Genomic DNA, 27,500 nt, shown 5'->3' on the forward strand with positions numbered 1-27,500 from the left:
ATTATATTTTTAGACCAGTCAAGATAGAAGGTAATTGAAAACCATGGCTCTAAATCCCTCGTGTGAGGCGGCTGTTGTTGTGGGGCTTGAAACATTTGCGCGTCCTTACTGTAAAATGAAACCGCCGGATATTCCAATTTGGTTTAACCAGACATTCATTAAGAAGCTACGCAACAGCAGCTGTTGGCAGTTCTATCTAAAGCAGTGCATGCCACCACCTAAGGGACACTTCCAGGAGAACCATCATACTACCACTATTACTGTGATCGTATTTGTCTTCCTAATTCTTGGATTAGTGATTCTTTTCTTTGTATTTAATCGACATTGGCGATTTGGCCATATCGTATCGAATGTGGTAAGGAAACGATTCAGTCAAAACAAAATGAACAATGAAAAACTTTCCAGACAATCAGCGCAGTGTAGTTACCGAATGGATACTCCTGAGGGTACGTAGACGCGAAGTTACTCTTTATTCCATTGCTATTAATATTATTATGTGGATAAAAAAGAAGAAAAAAAGAAAGAAAAAAAACAAGAAATATAATGAGAGAAAGAGAAAGAGAGTAATATATATATATATCGTCACCGCGACCTTCCACTCACTGGCACATTTGTATTTGTACACTGTCAACAAACACGGCTGCATTTAAAGTTTTGCACAATATAGAAATACAGATACACACACATATACACGCATATATATATATATATATATATATATATATATATATATATATATATATATATATATATATTATATATATATATATATATATATATACATATATGCATATATATATATATATATATATATATATATACATATATATATATATATATATATATATATATATATATATATATATATATATATACATATACATATATATATATATATATATATATATATATATATATATATATATATATATATATATATATATATATATATATGCATATATATATATATGCATATATATATATATGCATATATATATATGTAAGCCCACATGTGCATACATCTCTGGGTGTATATCTATGTATATATAAATATGTGCGTGTGTGTGTGCTTGTGTATAGTCGATCCTGTTGATATTTTCTATACAAACATTTTATTTTTTTATAAAAAAAGAGAAAAAAACAAACATTTTGTTAATTATGTTGTTATTTGTACTTATTTAAAAAAAAAGACCAAAAGTTTTCACGTGTTGTTTTTATTTTTCTTTTTAAACAAAAACCATTCTTAATAATTTTTTTTGTCTTTGTTTTGATTTCTTTTGTGTTTAATTCATTTTCTGTTGTTTTTTTTGTCCATTGAAATAATTAGTTCCTTGTTTTCGTCATTGTGCCTTAAGAAGTTGTAGAAGAATGAAGTAAATTTGGTCAAGACATCTATCTATCTATCTATCTATGTCCCATCTTCGTTGAGCCCTGTGTGGCTAATAAAAGAAATGTATGTATGTATGTATGTATCTATCTATCTATCTATCTATCTATCTATCTATCTATCTATCTATCTATCTATCTATCTATCTGTCTGTCTGTCTACTTATGTATGTATGTATGTATGCATGTATCTACGTATGCATGAGTCTGCTTGGCTGTCTGTGTATGTATCTACCGACCGACGTACCTACCTACCTACCTACACACACATACACACACTATTATCAATATAAATACTTACATACATACACACACACATCCATCCACCCATCCATCCATCCATCCATCCATCCATGCATACATGCATACATACATACATACATACATACATACATACATACATACATACATACATACATACATATGCTCATTTCGGTGTTGTATATATTTGTTTGACAAGAAACTTGATCCAAGATCGTAACGTTGAAACAAACAATTACATTGTAGAACGATCATGTTAGCCAGTTGAAAACCTGCATACAAACTGATGTACTCGCTTTTGTCTTATTCTCTGGTAGTATGTATTGTAAAAATTATGAAGTGTCAAAATTTCGTCATAAATAAATCTACAATATGATCCCTGACGCAATTCCACCCCATAAATATAATGATATTTCACTGAATATACAATAGATCGAAACTGTTTTGTTATGTACGTACGTATGTATATATATATATATATATATATATATATATATATATAAGGATGTTCTTTTAATTTTGTTGTATAATTTTCTCACTAAAAGAGAAAGATCCGGTTTCTAGCATGGAAATGAAGTATTATCATTCAATTTAAGCAACATTATCTCAGTAGCTATATATGTATGCGTGCATGCATAAATGCTTGTATATATGTATATATTCCCGCATATGTATATGTGTGTTCATGCATAACATTGCGTAAGCGAATTTGTATATTTTGATTTCTGTGCGAGTACATATACAGGGTGTCCACAAAGTCTGGGTACATGGAGTAAATAAAATCATAACATAAAGAATTAAATATAAGAAATAATAATTTCTTAAAGTATGTGTTAATCCCCATGTGGGTACATGAAGTAAAAAAAAAAATCATAACACAAACAATTAAGTATAAGAAATAATAATTTCTTAAAGTATGTGTTAATCCCCATGTACCCAGACTTTGTGTACATGTTTGCATAGGTCAAACTTCTGGAAAATTTAGCATTTATATATATATATTTGTATATAAAATATAATCTATCTATCTATCTATCTATCTATCTATCTATCTATCTATCTATCTATCTATCTATCTATCTATCTATCTATCTGTCTGTCTGTCTGTCTGTCTATCTATCTATCTATCTATCTATCTATCTATCTATCTATCTATCTATCTATCTATCTATCTATATGTACACACGTACGTATGTGTATGTATAAATATATTTTTTTCTTCCCGATTTATTGAAAAAGCAAATGCATAGATGGATGCGTATACATCTCCATTCTCTCCTCTCACCGCACCGTTTTCCTCCATCTCTCTCCCCATCTCAGGCGAATGAAAATCAGTCAAAACTTTCAATAACAACAAGGTTCCCCTTTCCACATTAAGAGTTCATAATCCCTTATCGTAGCATATGGACTTAACTGTCTGAAAAAGCTTCAAGTCATTTTTTGTCTAGAAATATATACTTACCCTCTCATATTCCTACGGTCCCTGTCATTAGACAGAATATAAAGTTTACCTGTATATAAACGCGACTAATTATCGTGATCACCAGACACCCTTACTCCTCTATTCAAAATATGCAACACTCAATACGTATTAATGAAAGGGTGTATGCGAATGTGTGTGCATATATATATATATATATACACACACACACACAAACACACAGGCATTACAATCATGCTTGTATGTTTAAATACAGACATATATATATATATATATATATATATATATATATATATATATATATATATATATATATATATATATATATGTATATATATATGCATGTTTTTACACCCCCCATACACACACATATATATATAAATATATGTACATGCATACACGACACACAGACGTATATATATATATATATATATATATATATATATATATATATATATGTATGTATATATATATATATATATATATATATATATATAATATACATAGTACATATATACACACATACCTATATATAATCTATCTATATGTGTGTGTATATATATATATATATATATATATATATATATATATATATATATATATATATATATATATATATATATATACATATATATAAATACATATATAGATATAAATATATTTATACACACACACACACACACACATATATATATATATATATATATATATATATACATACACTTATACAGTCATAGAGAGCCATTATAATCATGCTTACATGCTCACAAATGTATAATGTTTATATATATAATTACACAAACGCACACACACACTTATATATGCATATATATAAAACTTATATATGCATATATATACTTACAATATATTATGTCTTTATACGTATATGTATATAATGTTATGACTAAATATATCTACACACACGCTCGCGCGTATGTATTTCTTTATTTTTTTATACGTTTCAGCTTGAAGACTGTGGCAATGTTGGGGCACTGCTAGTGTATACCCATATATACAAAAGTATGTCTATACACATACACACACACACTTACATATATATGTCTTCCTATACAAACATATAGAAATGCATGTATACAAATGTATAATGTTTATATGTATAAATACACACAGACACACATATATTCACACATATAAACATAAACGGATGGTATAATAATGCTTATATGTTTAAACATATGTATGTTTATATATAAACACGCGCACATTACCACATTATACATACACACTCACACACACATTACCATATTATACATACACACTCACACACACATATATGCATATATATGTATACATATATACATATATATATGTATACATACATACATGTATCTACACATTTATAAGAAAGTCTATAAACATACACACACGTACATATATATGTCTATACAAACATATATATGTAAAGAATTATAATACACACACACACACACACACACACACACACACACACACACACACACACACACATACACACATATATATATATCCATATAAAGTAGCTGATTTTCACTACTATATATATATACTTACACACATGCACATTTATATGCATACATGTTTGTATGTATGTGTGTATAAATATATGTGTGTGTGTTTACGTATCTCTATCTATCTATCTATCTATCTATCTATCTATCTATCTATCTATCTATCTATCTATCTATCTATCTATCTATCGATGCCATATTTATATCTATGGATGTGTATACATATATACATGTATATGCTTATGTACCTCTATTTATGTGGATGAATGAATAAATGCCAGCGGTCTACAATCTTGGTATAAACACAATAATACCAGCCTTCGCGCAGCCGAATTACACATTTTATACAGACGCACAGACATCTCTATGCGTAAGTGTGTGTGCATGTATGGGTGCGTGCGCGTTTGTGTGTGTCTGCATGCGTGTGAATGTGTGTGCACTGACGCATACATATATATATCTGTCGAAACCTGGACTGAATAAAATAGCGCACGTGAGATTTACCGGTATACAAAACCATTCTCAACAACAATAACAACAACAACGACGACGACGACGAAAGATTAGAAACTTCTTTGTCAATGATTATAAAGCGAGGTGTCAACCAATGTAATAACTATCAAGCGACGTGAAAATAAGGTTTAAACAGAGTTGTATGGAGTGGGATGAGAGAAATAAGTAGACAGCGAATGACGCCTGCAACTGAGATCTGATTCAACAACTGGGCTGTTGATAGTCTCATAGTACTTAATGTGGTTCATGAATGTTTAGAAGACATAAGTGTCACGTCATCCAGGTTACTCCTCTTCCTTAAAACATAGTAATCTGTGTCACAAACAGGAAGATACATTGGACAATATGGTCCTAAATATATTATATCTGAAAGTAAAGATAGAACGGTCCTGACTTGAATAGTTTTGGTCATAGGAGTGACTTCGAGCTAAGTAATAAACACGAGAGTAGCAACACAACGCTTCTCAGTTGTTTGAACAAAAACATATATAAAAATCAAAGCAAAAAGACAATGCACTTTTTGTTTGTTATAAGTCTTCTGGAATGAATGTAAACTGCCATCAGGTGGAGATTACAGCTCACTTTCTAACTCAGTTGAGGTTCTTTTCTGCCTCTTTTTTGTGCAACTCAATCACAAAAGAAACTAACATAAGATGTGCACTCATTAACATTGGCCTTCAATGTTTTTTTCTTATTGTGTTTGATATATTATGTTTATGTCGCTTCTTCAATTGTTCTACAAATATTGAGTAGTCAGCATTTTATTGCAGTTGTTAAAATGAGAAGTGATATACGGTTTGTTGTAGCAAGCTAGTAGATTACAGATTAACATACAGCAAATCAAAAGCGCTTTACAAACCTGCAAACTACAACACTTGCACTGCAGAAATAGAATATCTAGCGTGTCTCGTCAGGAGCTTATCTTTACTAAACGGCATTCACTGTTACATATGAAATAATGATTTCTGTAACAAACTTGATGATAATTAAAGGAAGTCTCAGCATTAATATAATTTGACCGTGGACATAAATACATATTCTATATAGAGTGAAGCAACTGGTGTAGCAATCTATTGCCAACATCAAAGTATCCTCTCACTCCATTAAATTCTAAAAATGGTTTATTTTTACCTATCACACTTCCTATCTCACAACTAGACAGTAGTACAGAGTATAGTATTTTCCTTGTTCAAGCCTTTCTTAAGACTGTATTTGTTTTGCCCTAAGATCAAATACGTCCTTGTAGTGACCATTTTCCTTTGGTATATTTTTACCCCGGTTTATATTGTCTAATATGTCTTTTGTCTAGATAGTTAAGTGTGATTTTAAGGGAGATATTGATGCTATTTCGAGCAGGTCGGCCAACAATGTGGGAGCTCCCTTTTTTTGATTCGAGTATTTCCCATGAATATTTATTAACTGCGTAAATCAAACTGAACTCGATGTGAACTTGCGTCGACGTCTCAGTTTCACTTCTATTTTAAAGCTTCCAAGGAACATATGCACTTTTGTTGTTTAAACTCTAATCAATCAAAAGCGTTCTAACCATAACTATCTTGTCTTGATTTTTCAGGTATAATGTCTCAAGATCATCACCAGCCAATCTTTTGAAACCTATAAGGTGTGATTCGAGAGAAATTTTGTAGCGATTTCTAACAGGTTGAGTGACCACATAAAAACCCCTCTAATTGTCTCGAATGGCATTTTAAACAATCAGAAGTAATAAGTAGTGTTAAAAAGTACTGTATTTTGGAAAGGTATATTATATAGTTACAACCTTAGGATGAAACAAGTTCATTATCTTTTTTTGTATGGTAACTGTTTAAAGAGATACGTACATGAGTGCTGTAAATTCCTGTTTCTTCTTTCCTAATCTAGAAAGCCTTTATGACCAGCGCAGAACAACAATATCTTAAGTGCTGTCATGGAGTAGAATGGACTCTGTAATCCGGTTTCAGTTTTTGGTTTTCAGCTTTGTTAATATAGATCTATTGGATCTGGGATGATCTGAGTAGAAACAACCACCACCACCACCACCACCACCCTTGAAATCCCTTGTCAATATATATTTTACCACGTGTGTGCATAGGTAGATACATTATACATAATCCATCATCATCATCATCATCATCGTTTAACGTCCGCTTTCCATGCTAGCATGGGTTGGACGATTTGACTGAGGACTGGTGAAACCGGATGGCAACACCAGGCTCCAGTCTGATTTGGCAGAGTTTCTACAGCTGGATGCCCTTCCTAACGCCAACCACTCAGAGAGTGTAGTGGGTGCTTTTACGTGTCACCCGCACGAAAACGGCCACGCTCGAAATGGTGTCTTTTATGTGCCACCCGCACAAGCCAGTCCAGGGGCACTGGCAACGATCTCGCTCGAAAATCCTACAGGAGCCAGTCAGGCTCTACATACATATATGCCTGAATACACATATAAGCAGTTAAATACAAATTTATAATATATAATACACACGCACATACGTACATACACACACACATACGTACATACACACACGCATACGTACATACACACACACACATACGTACATACACACACACACATACGTACATACACACACACACACTCTCTCTCTCTCACATACACCTATGAAAAATTATGATAACGATGCAATTTATATGATTTGTTTTCTTCGTACGTTTCACCATTATGGTTATTTGCAACTGCTGCATTCAAGGTGCCAAGTGCAAATGGTTGCTGAACCACAACAAATTAATAGGTAACCATGCACACACACACACACACACACACACACACACACACACACACACACACACACACACACTCACTCATTTCTCATGCTACTTGTATATCTATATATGAATGTATATGTTTGTCTGTCTGTGGAAGTATGCTTGTATATTAAATATATATACACCCACACATACATCTCTGTCTGTCTGCCTGTCTGCCTGTCTGTCTGTCTGTCTGTCTGTCTGTCTGTCTGTCTGTGTCTGTGTCTCTGTCTGTGTCTCTGTCTCTCTGTCTGTCTGTCTCTCTCTCTCTCTCTCTCTCTATATATATATATATATATATATATATATACATATATATATATATATACTTCTACTTGTTTTAGTCATTTGAGTAGGGCCCTGTTGGAGCACTGTCTTTAGCCGAACAAATCAACCCCAGGACTTGTTCTTTGTAAGTCTAGAACTTATTCTATCGGTGTCTTTTGCCGAACCGCTAAGTTACCGGGACGTAAACACACCAACATCGGTTGTCAAGTGATGGTGGGGGGACAAACATATATATATATATATATATATATATATATATATATATATATATATATATATATATATATATATATATATATATATATATATATAATAAATATATATATATATATTATATATATATATATAGTATACTGTTCCATGGAGGTAAGATCAACAAAAAAAGTACTCCATTTGATGCGAGATGGACCACAGCCATGTGAGCACAGCACGAAGATTGCATGAAGGCACCAGACGTGTTATAAAATACTCTGTCAAATACTGCATGAAACTAATGGTAGCTCATAGTAATATATTCTCTATTCATTAAACAATATGTATGCATGTACGTACGTATCTACCTACCTACCTATCTATGTATGTATGTGTGTATCTATCTATCTATCTATCTATCTATCTATCTATCTATCTATCTATCTATCTATCTATCCATACTTACACACATCACATGCGCACGCACAAACACATATATAAGTTTATATGTGTCTGTATGTAGAGAAGGGCTGAGAAGTGTAAAGATTGATTGAATAGCCTCAGCTGATGCTAATGCACACACATGCACATACACACACAACCACTGGTGCACGTACATGCGTACACAAGGACATATTAATAAAAAAGGAAGTAGTCAGAAGTTGTTCAATGGTGTTCATTATTTATTAAATTTTCTAGTGCTTTTGTGTTTCATAGAACTATTCAAAAATTGTAGATTACTGTTTATGAGAATGTGTAAAGAAATTTCAGGTGTTTATTGAAGAATATCAGAAATTTAAATATTCTTAATAATGTCGTTTACTTGAATCTTTAGATTGGATAAAGAATGCGTGAACTTTGGGAGTGGTAAGTTTTAAATGTGTGTATGCGAGTGTGTGTGTGTGTGTGTGTGTGTGTGTGTGTGTGTGCGTGCGCGCGCGCATGTGGTGATTCTTTAAACAGAGAACAAATGAGCCTAACAAAATATTTTAAGTAAGAAATAAACAATATTTCACCAACTTCTGACAACTCTCTTTTTTATTGACACATACACTCTGTACAGCAGAAGGTATACACTATGTATGTACATTCATTCTATGCATACATGTATATGCATATATACATATATACATATATACAGAGAAAGAGAGAGAGAGAGAGAGAGAGAGAGAGAGAGAGAGAGAGAGAGAGAGAGAGAGGGGGGAGGTCAATTCCAGTATTTTATTTATTGACCTCGGAACGCGAAAATGCGAACAATTTTCTCACGATATTTGTCGGACACTCCCGATCGACTATCCTTATTTATCCTTTCTTATTGAAAATAATTCTTGTCTGCTCGGATTTCCGATAGTAAACGCTGATATCTGCTTCAATCCTTCACCAATCATACACAGTTCCGGGTTACAACATTCATAGTTGTTTTTAATCAGTCCTGCAGTAAACGATACTGTTTATATCAAATTTCAAAAGCCTTCCTTAAAATCTCACTTCTATTTAAATTTTCGAATAAGTAAAATTAGTATTTTTTTTAAAGAAGCGCCATTGCAAATGTTTAATATATATTCCAGGTAATTTTAATCAGTGCTATAATGAAAATGACATACACCCAGCTGACTCCCGGATAACGAAACGTATATGATTTTTACAGGTATATATTTCTCAGTATACCGTTCAAATATATTTAATCGTAATCACTATATTTTTTATTAAGTCATATACAATGGTAACACTCTTTCTTGAAGATAGCGCGTTAGCGCTAGTATGCATTAACGTATGTGTGTGTATGTGTGTATGTGTGTGTATGAAGGTGTGTGTGTGTGCTTGTTTGTCTGTGTATATACACACTCATATACAAACACACACACACATTGCGTATTTATATAATTGCTGTGTATAAGCGTGTAAGTAATTTACAATCAGGTTTCAAGGAGAGAAAAAAATATTTATGCACACTAAGAGAAGCATCACACTCCTGTGTCTGCCGAGAGGGCTGTTCCTGAGTGTAATAGTGTAATACAATTTATCTGTCAAAATATACATATCAATTCCTAACATACATACATCATACATAAACAGATGTTCACTATGCCCATATGAAACTTTAGATACACGTACATACACTAACTTACAACCCACCATGTGTAATATACACATTTTGAATTATTATAAACACAAATGTCTGCTTATTCAACGATGCTGTATATACAGCTTTTCTAAACATGAACACAGCGTCTGCATCTGTTCAAATATACTTAGCCGCATAGTTCTCTCTCTTTCCTCATATAGCCACGAATATATATATATATATATATATATATATATATATATATGTATATATAAATTTATATGTATGTATGTATGTATGTATGTATATATGGTCTATATAATAGAAAAGTTTATATACATATATATGCAATCACAGACATACACATGCTGAGTTTATATATCTAAATACTTTTAATCTATCCACACATATACACATGCACACATGGACACTCTCCCCTCTTTACGTATACGTTCACATAAACGCTGTGTCTACATATTTCAAAATGAAGTAGTCTTTAAGCTGCCGCTCAACTCAAGGAATAGCAAGCCCAGACTCTCTTCAAAAAGAAATGACACAGAACACAGACATATTAGCATTGTAATCTATAAATTGTCAAAAACAAAAGAGAAAAATAAAGGCAGTATAGTCATGGCGAGCGCGCTTTGATAATAAATCTGTAAAGTGAAGGCTGATCCGGGGTTACAAACATCAACTTATAGAAAATAGATGTCTACATATACAAAACACAGACACACACAGACACACACGGACACACACACAGACACACAGACACACAGACACACGCACGCGCATGCAGACACACACACACACACACACACACACACACACACACAAGCACACACACACACAGAGCATATAGGGGAAAACCTACAACGCTTCATTGCTTGCATATAGAAAAATGTTTTTATTTACACACGCACATATAGAATGTCTACATAAAAAATGCTTCTGCATACTTGCTTACGTATACACAACTATATTGTCCTCAAATAGAAAAATCCACCTTACACACACACACACACACACACACACACACACACACACACACACACACACACATATATACACACACACACATACACACACTGATACACAAACACATTCACACACATACATAAACGCGCAAACACCAATACTTACATATATTGGTGTATGAATGTTTCTGAATGTGTGCTCGTGCACGTGTGGGTGTGCGCATTCATACGAGTGCATGCACGTGTTTATGCATTGACAGCTATTATGAACTAAAGCTGGCTGATCAAGTTAAGTCAAACAATGGACATTATCTGCGTATGCATACATACACAAACACACACATGCATATATACACACCCACGTATACATACATAATACAAATATATAAGTATATATACACACACATACCCACGTGCACTTTCACACACACACACATTCTTTCTCTCATTCTATCCCTCCCTCATGCGTATAAATATGCAAACATACATATATATTGTTAAAAGCAATTTGCCATACTTAATATTTTGTACCGAAAAAATATATTTCACCAACTGAAATTATAACCACAATGAGAACAGTCACTACTGTTAATGAAATACATCTAAAAGAAGCCAGGGAGAAAATTCCCCAAGATTCAACTGACTAAAAATTAACTGGAGATATACCCTTAGGAGTAGATTTGATATTTGACAGCTAGAAAGACAACTCCGGACATTTTTCAGTATTAATAGTCAATTACTGGGCCCTAAAGCTTCACAGACTTCAATAATTAAGATAAACAGTTTTGAAGTGTGAAGAACATTTACTGAATGTCACAAAAATAAAGTGTCACATGATGCTTGTTGTTGAAGAATATATAGTAAAATGCATGCAACAATATTTCAGGTGATGTGCCGAAAATAGTTTTTATTTATCCAAATTATAACGCTTTTAGCAGAAATGAAATTGTCTTTGCATATATTTACGTGCGTATCCATATAAGTATAGTAGAAACAATGGATACGGGAGATAGTGTATACTGGAAACTTTATTTGTCACAACGATCGTTTCTACACACCTTGCACCGCTCCTTCGTGGGTAGGAAACTATATAGTGAATTACAGCGCACCAAACAGTGCAGAAATATCTCTTCGGGTGATGCATCTCAGTTTCTCGTTACATAAATGATGTTCTGCCCTAAAATTTAACTTGAGCATGTTGATAGTAGTCGTATCTAAAATACATTGGTATATATATATAATACAGAATGGGACAAGAACGCAAAATATCCAGACAGTTAGGTGATTCAAGAAAGGTACAAAACATATACAGATAGACGATACAAAGAAAGCACGGACATGTCATTCGGAGTTTTCTCTCTTCAGTCGAGATCCAGATTATCCTTGTAATTTCAGCTGGTTATTCTCGATATATATATATATATACTTCCTTAGCACACATATATTTATTTATTGGTTTGTTCCGAGAAAGGGCATTTGGCCAACAGAGATTCTCTAAGATCAGTGTGATCAATGTGACTAATGTTTTTTGTATTGTTGTAAGAAAATAAAGACACGGATAAGCAGGGAATTTAAGAGGGATGACATTCTGGTGCGGATGGAATGATTTAGCGGTTAATGCAGTGATTTAAGGGAGGTGGGATGGTTGACAAGAACAGGATAATCATTGATTCAAGAGTTTCTGAATGGAGGTGGAACGCTACCTCTATATGTAGACATTTTATAACCAGAGGTACTCATGAAAATACGGTCAGCTTTATTAACTTAGAAAAAATGGAGGAAAGAGAGAGAGAGAGAGAGAGAGAGAGAGAGAGAGAGAGAGAGAGAGAGAGAGAGAGAGATAGAGAGAGGATAACGTAGAAAGCGAAGGATACTGCAAAAAGTCCAATTTCGTTGGTTGAATCAATCTACAACGAGATTACCATCCGTAACCAATGGTTTTTCGCTCTCACGCACAAACACGCTCATGTTTATAAGCATACACACATATGAATACTTATGGACGCTGTCATATCGATATACTTCATAAAAGTGTGTCTATATAAAACCTTAAAATTCAAGTTTCACTTTCAAACTGAAAATATTTAAAATACCAAAGTTCAGCTGCATAGATTGTTCTACTGTGATGTAGGAAGAAACTAGAAAAGATGCCTCACACACACACACACACACACACACACACACACACACACACATACACACACACACAAATACACACACTGAGCCACGCAAACAGACAGTCACACACACACGCGCGCTCACACATTCTATCACATGCATGCAAACATAGGTGCATGTACACACCACAGATATTTATACTCACGAGTTGCTCTGTCACTATTAGTAAGTGTTTATTTACACACATATTTCCTGTCTACTCAATAATTTCAAAGACTAGCCACAACATTTTTCTGACTGCTGTCGAATGAAAACAATGTATACTTATCACACCAATAAATACTAAACCTGATGACATTACCAGCTGTAATTTCCTACAGAGTTTTGGGGGAAACCATATTGATATTTAAAAGTACATTTGATTATTGGCGTAATCTTAAAATGATAGATAAATCCTCTTCTGTTTTTGGCACTGTTAGGAAACAAAAATATATCCTTCAACAATAAACTTGCATTTCTTATCAGATTGATAAAAAAAACATCATCTTATCTTTTGTTTATTACCGCGTGTTTTTGTTACAATTCTAATCTGAAATGAGTTCAGTTTAATCATGATTTGGAGAGTGAATACGGTCTTGTATCAAGCATCTGCTAAAGGTAATCGAAATTAAAATATTTAAAAACAAATATGAACACTGTCTCTGGGGTTAAGTTCATATTTCAGTTCAATGGCTGCAGTTACACAATATAAGCAGTTACAAAATACAATTATCCAATATATTTGTGGTGAAGTGACAACAGATTAAAAATCTTGATCCGAGAAATGCCCTTTCTAAATTGTCTGGAGGACAAGGTTTCATTTCGTCTGATGGCACCAATCGTGTTAAATATAGTTCAGTTTACTAGTCACGGTTAGTTCACAAAGACAAACACTCTGAATTAGGCTTATGGTCAAATGAAAGATTGGTTAAGACAATTCGAATTAGTTCTAGATGCTCCCAATAAAAATAATAAAAAAAAGCAACAATAAAAAAGCAAGAATAAAAAATGATTAAATTATATCGACTGAACAATAACAATAAAAGGAAATTCAGTAACAAAAGTAGTTTAAATCTAAAATTAGCAGCCAATTAAATTTAACACCTAATTAATTCTGCAGAGTTTACGGTAATGATTTTCATCCAGATTTACAGTAAAAGACATAATTCTCCTTTAAAATTTTGAATTGTATCCAGCATTCTTCATTTAAGGAGATACATACAGGAAACGTTTTGTACTAATGAATATTGACTTGGCACATTGATTTCAATTTGTATTTTATTATGAAGTGAAGCAAAGAAACAAAATTCTGAAAGAGCCAGAGAATCTCTACGTGGCTGAGCAATCTGCAAGAAATAACAACCAAATCTCTCTCATTTTACAGCCTACAATCTTACAAAAGAGGACCCATCAGGTAGTGTAGGTCTCTACTATATAATCCAATTTCTCTCTCTCTTTCTTTCTCTCTCTCTCTCTCTCTCTCTCTCTCTCTCTCTCTCTCACTCACACACACACACACACACACACACACACAGCCCTGACCAAGTAAGTCTACTCGATCAGGGCTGACTGAGTGCCACACATCAATATGAATAATACATTTTAATCAAAGTTAATAAATTTTATACGGCATAATTTTATATTCATGTGCTTTATTTGACATGTTTATGTCTGCTAGCCTTTTCTTAAGTACATTTTCAGTTTCGACACTATTATAATGCAAATCCTTCTTGAAAGATCGTAATGAAAAAGTGATGGAATTACATTTACCAGGTTTGAAACCTTTGAATAATCGTTAGCCGCTTTCTCTCTTTCCACAAGTCTCTGTCTCTAACTCCCTTTTCTCTTGCTACCTCCCTCCCTTCTTGTCTGTATGTCTGTCTGTCTGTCTGTCTCTATACACACACACACCATACACACACACACCATACACACACACACCATACACACACACACCATACACACACACACCATACACACACACACACACACCATACACACACACACACCATACACACACACACATTTATATATGCTACAAACGAACAGTCATTTACGAGTTACGGTTACTGCTTTTTATGTAAGTATGCTTTTCACTTGCTAGATCTAGAGGAAGGAATAATGCCCTGAGTATTTTCCGGCTCTCCTTACATCTGTAAGATTGTTGCCATTAATGTTTTTTTCGAATCTTTGTAAGATAATACCTGCAGGAAAGACGTGGGCCGCAGGATAATCCCAGGTGGGGGGGGGGCGACGTTCATGAAAGGACGTTCACGAAAGGAAGGTCTGGGAAAAGGATTAAGGCAGAGCTTGAACCAGCAAAGGTGATGGGAGGAGGAGAGGGTGAGGCGAGTGTTTGCTGTAAACTTGAGTGTGGTTGCATGAACTCAGTCAGATGTGAAGAACAAAGGTCATTAGAGAAGTGATAGAAAACACAAAGAAATGAGACATTGCTCGTATGGGCTATGGGCTGGTGTGTACATGCATCCGCACATACATCCCTATACGTACGCATATGCATGCTCATATGTGTAGTATTAAGCAATTAAAATAAGATTGGAGAGTTAACAAATTAATGGATTACCTAAGTGACTTACGGGATATGTGCTGTGTGGTTATTTAGGTTGCATTTAGATTTGTGGTAAAATTTGAAGGTATGGAAAAAAGCAGTGGCTTCATGTACTTAGGGCCTCGTTATATTTATTTTGTAGTATTGAAGAGTTGTGTTTTAATATGTGGAATGCCTCTTTTAGGCATAACTTACAGGCATTTTGTTGATCTTGGCATGGAAGCCCTGAATTTATTATGGAACATAACATGGTGTAGAGAATATTCTATTTTTGAGATGATGTATGTGACTGGCGAATGTTGTGGATTTACTGTTTCTCGTATCTAAAAGAATTGAGATGCGCAGTATATCGTTGTTTAAAATTTACAGTTGATCCTAGATATATATGGTGGTAGAATTGTGAAGTGTGTTGAGGATGATGCATTTATAAATTACATCAGACCTTCTGCAATGGGTTTGTAGAGGGTAGATGGCCCAGCACAGCATTTACATGGTAGTGCATTGTGGGGATTATTTTCAGGAATGGAGGGCGTAAAGATGTAGGAGAAGTTAGAGAGGGGGTAGATTAGTCTATGTTATTAACATTATTATTACTATTATCATTAATATTTCTATCGTTGTTGTTATTTATCCTATCTGTAATAGTGGTGGAAGTGGTGGTAGTAGTATTCTGGTTAGTGTTAGTGGGATTGGTAGGGTTTCCATTGTGGTCTAAAGAATAGGGTTCGATATTGGAGCTATGTATATGTTGGGTGCTCATGTATTCAGAGTTGTTACAATGTAAGTTTTGATAATAGAGAGAAAGTTTTCGTTTATTAGAAGCTGTATGATAAACTCAAAGTTGGGCAGTAGGATAGCTTTAAAGTAGATCTATAAAAGATAGAGTAATATTTATGTTGATGAGAGGAGTTGGAGTCCAGTATATTAAAAAAGGATTAAGCTAAGTTCTAAACGTTTAGTGAGAAAGGGAGGGTGTATACCATAGAATAGAGTGGCCACCGCTTTGTTTTGGTTGCTTAAGAGTAGTGTTAGCTATATTTTTAGAAATTAGAGGTGGGTAATATGGCCCGTAATTATTAGTTGTTTTAGCTTTTCACCTAGTGTTATATGTGTGCGTGTGGAGTCCAAGTTGTCTTAATCTGGTTTTTCCTGGGGTTCTAGTATAGTGTATGTGTGGTCTGGTATGATTCTGGTGGTTGGCATGTCGTTGTGATATGATTTGAGATATATGTTGCTTGAGCTTAGCATTAGGGATGTATTTTATGTGTTGGGAGAAGGCGCTGGCAGCGAGCGCTTGATTGTAATATGGGGTGTGGTTATCGAATATTTCCTCAGTGGATAAGAGGTCAGATATACGAATTGAGATACCCTTAACTAAATTATCAAAGGTGAATTTGTGGCGATTGGAATTTATGTTTAAGTACTTAAGGTATTGGTTAGGTTTGTGATATGGGGAGTATTGGTAGGTTTCTAAGTTTAAAGTTACGTTTCGAAAATGAGTTATTTTGTGGGAATTTTCAAAAGTAATAGATAGCTTTGTTGTCTCATTTTATTTAACACACACACACACACACACACACGCGCGCAACGCGCACACACACACACACACACTCACACACACACACACACACACACACACACACACACACACACACACACACACACACACACACACACACACACACACACACACACACATACACACACACACACATGATGTATGTTAAGTTGTTAAGCCTGATTCTAGAGTAGATCTGACTGGTATTTCCAGCAGATCATACAACTACGCAGAGCAGTGGTTCTCGACATTTTTAATATCCGGCTCAGATACCAGTAATTTTTAGGGACGCACCAAAAAGCGTACAACACTTTTCAATTAAAGAAAAAGCATTATATTTATAGAGGGAAGACTGTCGGGGGCTGTCGGAAGAATGCTTGAGGGTAGGTTGCGACCCTGGGAGCCTTGATTCAGGTCCGCTGACATAAAGGCTTCTATGTTGATTTATTAGTTTCAGTTTTGTTTTCATAACAGAAAGCGAGTTGATATAGCTGTAATCTTAACGGATATAAAATGTTTGTCGCTATTATTGTTGTTCATATGTATTCTCTTAATACTAAATTTCATTTACGTTTATTTAGATTAGTATTCAGAATTCGAGGAAAGAGTCGACGTCAGCAGTAATGTATAGGTGTGTTGTGTTGTTTTATGGAATCGTCGAATGATCTTTATTTAGTTATGTAAGTCAAGTCAGAGAACTTTTACCGATCCATCACTGAAACTTGATCGTAGTCTCTGTTCGACTGCATCTTAACCTTTTGTTTAAAGATTTCTGTACAACTCCATCAAAATTTTCTGTACACCTTCATACATGAGCCTAGATATGTAGGACAAAGGTAGTGTAACAGTTGTTACTTTATCTAACATATCTTATACACAATTTTCTGAGTTTATACAATTCTATTTATAGTTTACAGTTTAACCGCTATACATTCCATCCTGAACATCATTGAAATAAATCCATCCCACTTACAACATGCAGATTGTTTTCAGTTATTATATCAGCAAACAGAGGTGAATTTAAACGAATGTTTAAACGTACTTTTCACTTCAGTCTAATCTTACACATTCATGTTATCCATTTCGTTATTGTTAACATGTTACCACTTTTGTTTATATCCCATGAATAATCTCTTTAGAACTACTTATTTGTCTTCCGGCAATGTATGACACTTTCATGTCATTTCAAACAATGGTTTAAGCACTCGCACGCTACCAATACTTTATCTTACAGATTTAAAACATACTTAAACATTATTATTATTATTATTATTATTATTATTATTATTATTATTATTACAAATTAAAGTGTATGGGTTCTTTTTTAACGCTATTATGAGTTTAAAAGAGAAATTCTTATCCCGATTTTATAGTCGCGCAATGAAAATGAACAATGCTTTCACGAAACCTTATAAAAAGGCATGTGTGTATGTGTGTGTGTGTATATATTTATGCGTGTGTGTGTATATATTTATGTGTGTGTGCTTGTGCATGTGTGATTGAATACATGTGTAAGAGTATTTGTGTGCGCGTGTGTGCGCGCGTCACACAATCAACTACTTTCCCATGTGATTTACATAATTTCCAGTGTGTCAGTAAAAACGAGTTTACGAATGCAATGTCCAAAATACATCATTACAACGACAGGATATATAACAATGTGCCGGTTTGGCTAAACGTGGGCTCTTGGACAAAGAAAACAACTACATACTTCACACGCTGTAAATGATCTCCAGATTTCGATTAATACAAATCTGTAAGATCTTAAAGTTTAAAGGTCAAATGGTTGTTGAAAGAACGTAGGAAACTACAAACTATTATAGTATATATCATAGTATATATCAAGGATATATTATGCCAACAAACCCTATCACAAAATTATATTCTTTGAAGGTGTTGAGTTCGGTGCTACAAATTCATGAACCTCTATCAAATTTACAATACTCCATTGATTACAGCGAGATGGACTGAGAGGTTATGCAGTTGCCTTCTTAACAGATTTCGTTCACTGATGGTGATAGCATAAGAACCGCCAACTCTACTGATGAGAGTCCACTTCTGTGTCGATTTCGTTGTCTGTCTCTTCCCTTGCTTAAATAGTTTCTTCATAATATCAAATGTCGTCTTCAAATATGTGTTGTTATCTCCATGACAACCTCGATCAAATAAACATATAATCAAACACAGTCTACCCTGTCTTTTCAGACATAGCTTATATTTCAAACTATATTACTCAATACATATTTCCTTTTTTTTTAAAAGATTTGTACAGAAATATGGCTACCATGTCTAGCATATCGAAGAACCACATAGAGCCTTCCTTCTCGACTTATGCAAAAAGTTGCTCCTTAAGTTTGGCAATATTGTGGATTTAGTGCATTTCTTCAAAGCGATAGAAACGCTGATGATATAAAATATTTAACTTCGAATAATGATTAATACTTGTTACGTATTCACGAAACCTTAACTGGATTTGAATACAGAAGAGTAAGACGAAACGACACAAAGTAATTAGTCTGACGCTCAACAAGTTATGCGTTTTCCCGAACTCACTGAAGTTTCAAAAGCATTAAAATACTCTTTTTATTTCTTTAAAGCTTGGAGTGGTTCTTAAAAGCTAAAAGGGTTTATAGCTGATTGAAGTGACATCTATATACAATTTACAAACTCCAAAGAAATAGAACCCCCCCCCCCCCAAATAAAATGTTAGTCTCGGTCGGATTTGGACACAGAAGAATCTAGCTGTACGAAATTACACATTGTAGATCTACACTCAACCATATCTGCCATGTTCTACAATTGGATTCTATTTAGAAAGCAGCATGAATTATTTTACATTTATCTTATTTATTTATTGATAATAACCCTCATTACGTTTTATTGTAATCGATTTTTTCAGAGTGTATTTTAATTGCTCAAACTGCGGCATATTTTGTACTGAACTGTCAAAATTCTATTCTGTACTTTATCAGCATGTAGTCTCTACTAATTTCACAAAAAGCTATAATTTATCAAATAAGATCTATGTTAATTTTTTTCATTTTATAATGCAATTATTAGAGACATTTTCGATAGAATTATTGAAGATTTTGGAAACATAATTAAAGAAAACAAACATAGCACTAAAGTTAATCTATTAAATGTGCAATTTTCTTGTTATTTCTAACATGAAAATTGCTCAAGAATATAATAATTATGCTATTCTGGTACCAGAGCAGTTTTAACTTAGAATCAAAATCAACCTTGTAAAATGACAAATATAAAGCGTCATGTCGACTCATTAAAAAATTATATATTCTTACTAGAAATCGAAGCCTTCATTTTTTTTCTACATGCCTATTTCATTGCGATTAATAATTTATAAATTTAAGCTTTACATTCCATTGAGAAGTTATTCTTATGTTGTTTCGTACTGAGTTAGAAAATTCTATGGAAATCATATTGATTTATTCCTTACTAAAAAGACCGAGATGCTATTGTTGTTGCTGTTTACTCCCAAGTGAGTTCTCATCCTGCAGAACTATGATCAAAGGCTTTCAAAGCCATAACCATTTCATTTTTTCTCTCTCTCATACACAGTGTATCTAGAACTACATTATCTAATATGTCCATCTCTATTTCTTAAAGGTAGGGTGTGAGTTGGAGTAGATTTAGCTACGTCGAGCGACCATATAGAAGCTCTCGCGCTACCCCCATATATATCTACTGTTTATTTGATCGACTCCAGAGAGGTGAACGGTCAATTCGATTCGAACACAAGAAATTTATCTTATAGTGTCGAGGTATTTTTTCCAACCCGCTGAGTTCAATTCACACAAACTTTGATTCTCCTTCTCGGAATCTATAAAAAAGTGCCAACACAAAGTATTTGATTGGGAGAACGTCGGACTGAATGCTGTGCGCTATATTTTTCCGGGTCTTTGCATTTTGAGTTCAAATCCAGCTGTAACATACTTGGCTGGTAGACTTACTCTGCTGCTCAATTTAACATCACCTTGCATCTTGGGAACCCCTTGCAGAATCCACTCAGGCGACTCCTGTTTGGGGTATTTTAATTTCACTTCCACAAGTCTCGAAAGTCTCGTGAAAGATCATGGGTACTGCCTTCTTCTTGACTAAAGAAAATTTATAATACAATAAGGGACAACAAAATGTAAAGCATTGTTTCGTAATAATAATATCTTTAATAACTGAGGAGACGATGCTGATTTTAGTTGGTACAAGACCAATACCACAACTTTATAGGCGAATAGTAAAGTTGACTAGATTGAATAGTAATGGTACATTACTGATACTTAATTGAACAGGCAGAAACAGTTAACTGAATGAAATTAAACGGCATTTAGTTACAGCCTTTTATATTAAATGCCTTGGTTTCGACGTCGCCTTTATACATCTAGGATCGATAAAATAAGTAACAGTGATATACTGAGTTCAATTTAACAGGCTACATTCATCTCTCTCATACAAATTTGAGATTTTGTGACAATGTAAAAAATAATTATTATTTACCTAAATATTTTAATGTTATTTACAATAATTAGCAAAACTGTCCTGAAAGAACCGTGTATACTATTGCATACCTTTTCCCTCTGCCGGTAAAATTCGAAGATATTTTAAAACTAATAACAATTATTCCCCAATCCCACCAAATAAAACAAACATTATTTAATAATTTTTGTTATCAAGTTTGTCTCTTTCTAAATATTTGCAAGTTCAAATCACAAAATCACAACTTAGTCCACTTGGCAGGAATTTTTAGATCGCAATGATGTAACAAGTATCACATTTCAATTAAAGAATATATATATGTATGTATATATATATATATATATATATATATATATATATATATATATATATATATATATATATCTGCACAAACATGTATTCATGTATATATGCATATATGTATATACTGCATTGAAAATAATATTCCAATGCCAGCAACCAGCATGACTCACTAAAAATTTTATTACTAAAAAAGAATAGGAAGGAAAATATTTCAAATGCATTCTGGTCAACGTCATCCATATTTATTTTTCCAGGATCGATAAAATATGCTCCAGAATTAATTTGATTTGATGTAGTGGATTATAAACATCTTTCCTTATTCATAGTCAAAAAGAATCAATACATTGCTACCAAATGAAATGATACTTCTGATCTGGTTTGTCCAGAAAATCAAATTCATTAATCTCTCTGGAACAAACTCTTAAAATACTGCGATGCATTAATTCTAAGTGTGGCTGTAAGTCACTCCTTCAGATACTACAGGTATTGCACTGGGTATCAATAGACAACTATAAACAGCAGTAAGTTCTCCGTCAAATATTTACGACCTATATCATAGGTACAAGGTGTTTTGGAAAAGAAAGAATTGCAAAACAATGTCTAAAAAATGAGCAACCTTTGTCGGAATTATTATGTCAAACCTGATTACCATTTAATTTATTTTCTCGATGGATGTTTTTCCATCATCAGTTTTTTTTCCTTCATACACATATTTTTGAATTGACATGAAACCGCTCGTACTAAATATAGCCTGCATGTTTACCATGTGACAAATACGGATAGGGATTTACTGTGTGTTGTAGCATTCCATAAAATTACACATCCGATGTTAAACATGGGATTCCTGATGACCTCTCTGCTATCGCAAATCATTGTCGATCACAGTTACAGGAGTGGTAGTAAACCACTTAACTTCTCCCTAGTTCATGCACAATGGGTATTCTTCATGGAGTGTTTATTTGTGACACTTAAGATTAAGCTACTTGAACATATTATTTGTTTTCCTTTCCAAAAGCCTAGTAGGGTATAAGAAATGTCCAGGCAATTAATAGTCATTCCTATCACTCCATTTATTTTGAATCCCTTTTCATCATATATACTTATTACTTGATGATATTCCCTCCAGGCTAAAAATATGGTGAGCATCGTTCATTGAAACTGAGTACAATAACTGAATCTCAGTTGAAGAAACTTCTAGACTGAATCTATTTCACTTCAAAAATGCTAGAGTTAAAAAAGTTTCAATATCACTTGATTGCACTTTTCTTTCCCGTAAATATAGGCTTCAATGTTGCTATGTAAGCATATTAATATTTTAGGTCGACGCCAGAAATTGGAAAAGCAGCAGATTTTAGCGAAGAAAGATGATGTCCATGATAAGTTACAGGGCCTCCAAAATTGGAGGGAGGAAGGGGAAAGACGTGTCCTCAAAGCGAAAATATACATCGAATACTTGTAAAAGAGTGGACTCTGTGAAAGGTATCCAAGGAGCCAGGTGGTGGTGTTAAACCGGGAGACTAGTTAAGTGCACCAGCCTAGTAAGCCATGACGCGATGTTCTTACATTTCTACCAATCCACTGCCCTGGACTGGTACTTTTTTATCGACCCCGAAGGGATGACAAACAAAGTTGATTTCCGTTATATTAGAACTCAGAGCTCCGTGAGTCGGAAAAAATACCATGAAACATGCTGTGATGTCTGTAAATGCATTACATAATTCAGTTCCATGTTTTTTAGTAAACTTTTTTTTATCCTCACCCTCGGATCTAATAATACAAACAACACACTATGTTTTGCCGAAACTGATATACTCTTCTCTTGTATATATGTAAAAAAAACTAATCAAGAGTCTCTTTAAGTTTTTAAGTTAGCTGTATCAAAATTGCTCTCTTACCAAACAAATTGGTTTAAAAATAACAGATTAGTTATATTTTTAAATACTACTGCTGGAGAGTAAGACTTATTGGTCAATATAAAGACTTTCACCCGGGAACAAAAATAAACCAGCCTGGTGGGTATTAACAAGTGTGTGGAAAACGAATATGAAAAAAAAATGCGCGCTGACGACCCTGAGGTGATGGGTGGATAGGGGATTTTCGGAAAATTCACAAATCCGATTTTTCCGTCATAACTTCCGGTGAAATGGATATATACTCTTTTACTCTTTTACTTGTTTCAGTCATTTGACTGTGGCCATGCTGGAGCACCGCCTTTAGTCGAGCAAATTGACACCAGGACTTATTCTTTGTAAGCCTAGTACTTATTCTATCGGTTCTTTTGCCGAACCGCTAACTCACGGGGACGTAAACACACCAGCATAAGTTGTCAAGTGATGTTGGGGGTTCAAACACAGACACACAAACACACACACACACACACACACACACACACACACACACACACACATACACACACACACACACACACACACACACACAGACACACACACACACACACAGACACACACACACACACACACACATATACATATATACGACGGGCTTCTTTCAGTTTCCATCCACTCACAAGGCTGTGGTCGGCCCGAGGCTATAGTAGAAGACACTTGCCCAAGGTGCCACGCAGTGGGACTGAACCTGGAACCATATTGATTTTTTTTACGGAGTACCACATTTTTGGTTATGGAGGATCCGATTCCAAAAAATTTTTTTTCAGAAAACCGCGTTTTCAAAATTTCAAATTAAAAAAAAAAAATTTTCGAATTTTTTCCCCCCATCAATCTACGTGGGAAAATACGGAGATTAAGAATATGGAAAAAATAAACACAAATTCAAATTTTAATTTCAAATTTTTTTATGAAAAGCTCCGACCCAAAATCCCCCAGCCATCCTGTTGCCTAAATGTGAAAAATGAACGGTTGCTTTGTCTGTTTCTGTATGCGTGCTAGTCAAAGGATCACAGCAGCGCCCAGTCACTAAAAAAATCCCCAGTCTAATAGGTGTAAAAAAATGTGTGGAAAACAAATATCTAAACTAAAAGGGACCATATTTCGGATTGAGTATACGAATCAAAAAATATTCGTTAGTTTCCGTGAGCACTGCGTAAATTACCATGAAGAAAATCGAGATCAACGTCGAAAAAGCCGTCTCAGTTAATTGAAATTTTGAAAACGCGATTTTTTCAAAAACCGTTTTTCGGAATCGGATCCTCCATAACCAAAAACGTGGGATTCCGTAAAAAAAAAAAAAAGAATCTATATATATATCCATTTTACCGGAAGTTATGACGGAAAAATCGGATTGTGTGAATTTTCCGAAAGTCCCCTCCCCACCACCCCAAGGTCGTCAGCGCACATTTTTTTTTTTCATATTCGTTTTCCACACACTTGTTAACATCCCCCTGGCTGGTTTAATGTTTTTCTTCCCGGATGAAGGTCTTTATATTGATTTATTTATTTTTGATTTACTAGCTTCCGATTATTTGTACGTTTTAAAATGCGTTTTAGATTTTAAAGTTCCTTGCTTAATCCTTTAGAATCTTCAATCACAGCGAAGAAATCAGAGAGGAAACCTCTACACAGTTGCTTGAATTGCAAGAAATAGCAACCGAATATTCATCAAATGACACTCTTCTTCCTCCCCTCATGAAAACAAAAGAAAATGACGGACACATTACTATATAATGTAGTCCCAGATTAAACTGTGCAAAAATATACGAAATAGTTACAGTTGGAGCATTTTTATTCATGTGTCTGTTTGATCAAGACTAAACGCAGCAACACAGCAACAAAAAGCAATGATCTGAAATGTTGCAAGCAAATTTCCACATCCACCCTATGAGATTAATATCATACAAACACACACACACACACACACACACACACACACACACACACACACACACAAACGCACGCACGCACACACACACAACAAAAAAGAAAACAAACGTTGCTCGTGATTCCACTTTAATTTAATACAATATTCCTACAATGTTGAAATGTCCTTTTACGAAAATTTGGAATTTGATGTCTCTATGATATCAAACTTAAAAATCACATATTTTTTCCCATTTATTTTTACCTAATTAACTTATTCTAATTCAATATATTATTTTTTCTCTCTCTTCTTTTCCTCTTGTTCTATCCTTAGTATCGGCGACTACAGTACATAAAAGTCGATAGCATATGTTAAGCAATATGTACCTAATATGAACATTAAATATATTTTAAAATGCCTCCACGGAATGCTCTATTGATACATTAATTAAGTTTTGCTTAATTAATTTTGTTCCTTCCAACTATTATTAAAGTTTTCTTTCTGACAAATCCTATTTACATATACACAAAATTACAAACATAAATAGATATAGATACATACATATGTACATGCATTCATAAACAAAAAAAACAACAAAAAACAAAATCAAAAACAAACAAACCAAAAGCGCAAAAAAACCAAATATACAAATATACAGACATATACTTATATTGCAAAGAGGTAGAATATATATCCACATACAATAAATGTTATAGGATAAACACAGATAAGGCTATGTATGGAACTGTGCCGCACACAGATGAACTAAGCGACATTGTGAACTTAGTTCTATTTTCAACAAATGGTATAAACGTATGTGAGTATATATATATATATATATATATATATATATATATATATATATATATATATATATATATATATATATATATATATATATATATTTGGGAGAATTTACGAAAGAAACAACAGACGAAGACAGGTGGTGTAAACAACAAATGGATGTATTAGTTTAACGCTCGGGAATAGACAAAGTCTTTGACGGTTCGAGCCTACGCTCTTCAACTGAAAGGAACACAGAAAGAAATAAGGAGAGAAACAAGGAGAAAAAATATAAATGTAGTGGTCAGCGATCTATCATGGCGAATGCTGGACAGAAGGATCACACAGGGAGCTAAGAAAAAGTGGTGTCCCCCAAAAAGAACAAACACGAAAAAACAACAACGTGAGGACGTGGTACATGTAAAGTATTAGCAGACGCTCAGGGAAGGAAAGAAAGATGGTTTAATGTTT

At 33.8% G+C, this 27,500-nt stretch overlaps 1 protein-coding gene across 1 annotated transcript in view; it reads left to right on the top strand.

Annotated features, from left to right (window-relative positions):
• Positions 1 to 27,500, top strand: part of LOC106869199 (uncharacterized) — a 234,676-nt gene that overhangs the window by 1,373 nt on the left and 205,803 nt on the right. The window contains exon 2 of the mRNA XM_014914841.3: positions 14 to 446. Coding sequence (XP_014770327.1) covers positions 44 to 446 — 403 coding nt within the window. The 5' untranslated portion in view covers positions 14 to 43. The remainder of the gene's footprint in view (positions 1 to 13; positions 447 to 27,500) is intronic.

The sequence above is a fragment of the Octopus bimaculoides genome, chromosome 1, assembly GCF_046866305.1.
Source record: "Octopus bimaculoides isolate indiv1 chromosome 1, ASM4686630v1, whole genome shotgun sequence".
Lineage (NCBI taxonomy): Eukaryota > Metazoa > Mollusca > Cephalopoda > Octopoda > Octopodidae > Octopus > Octopus bimaculoides.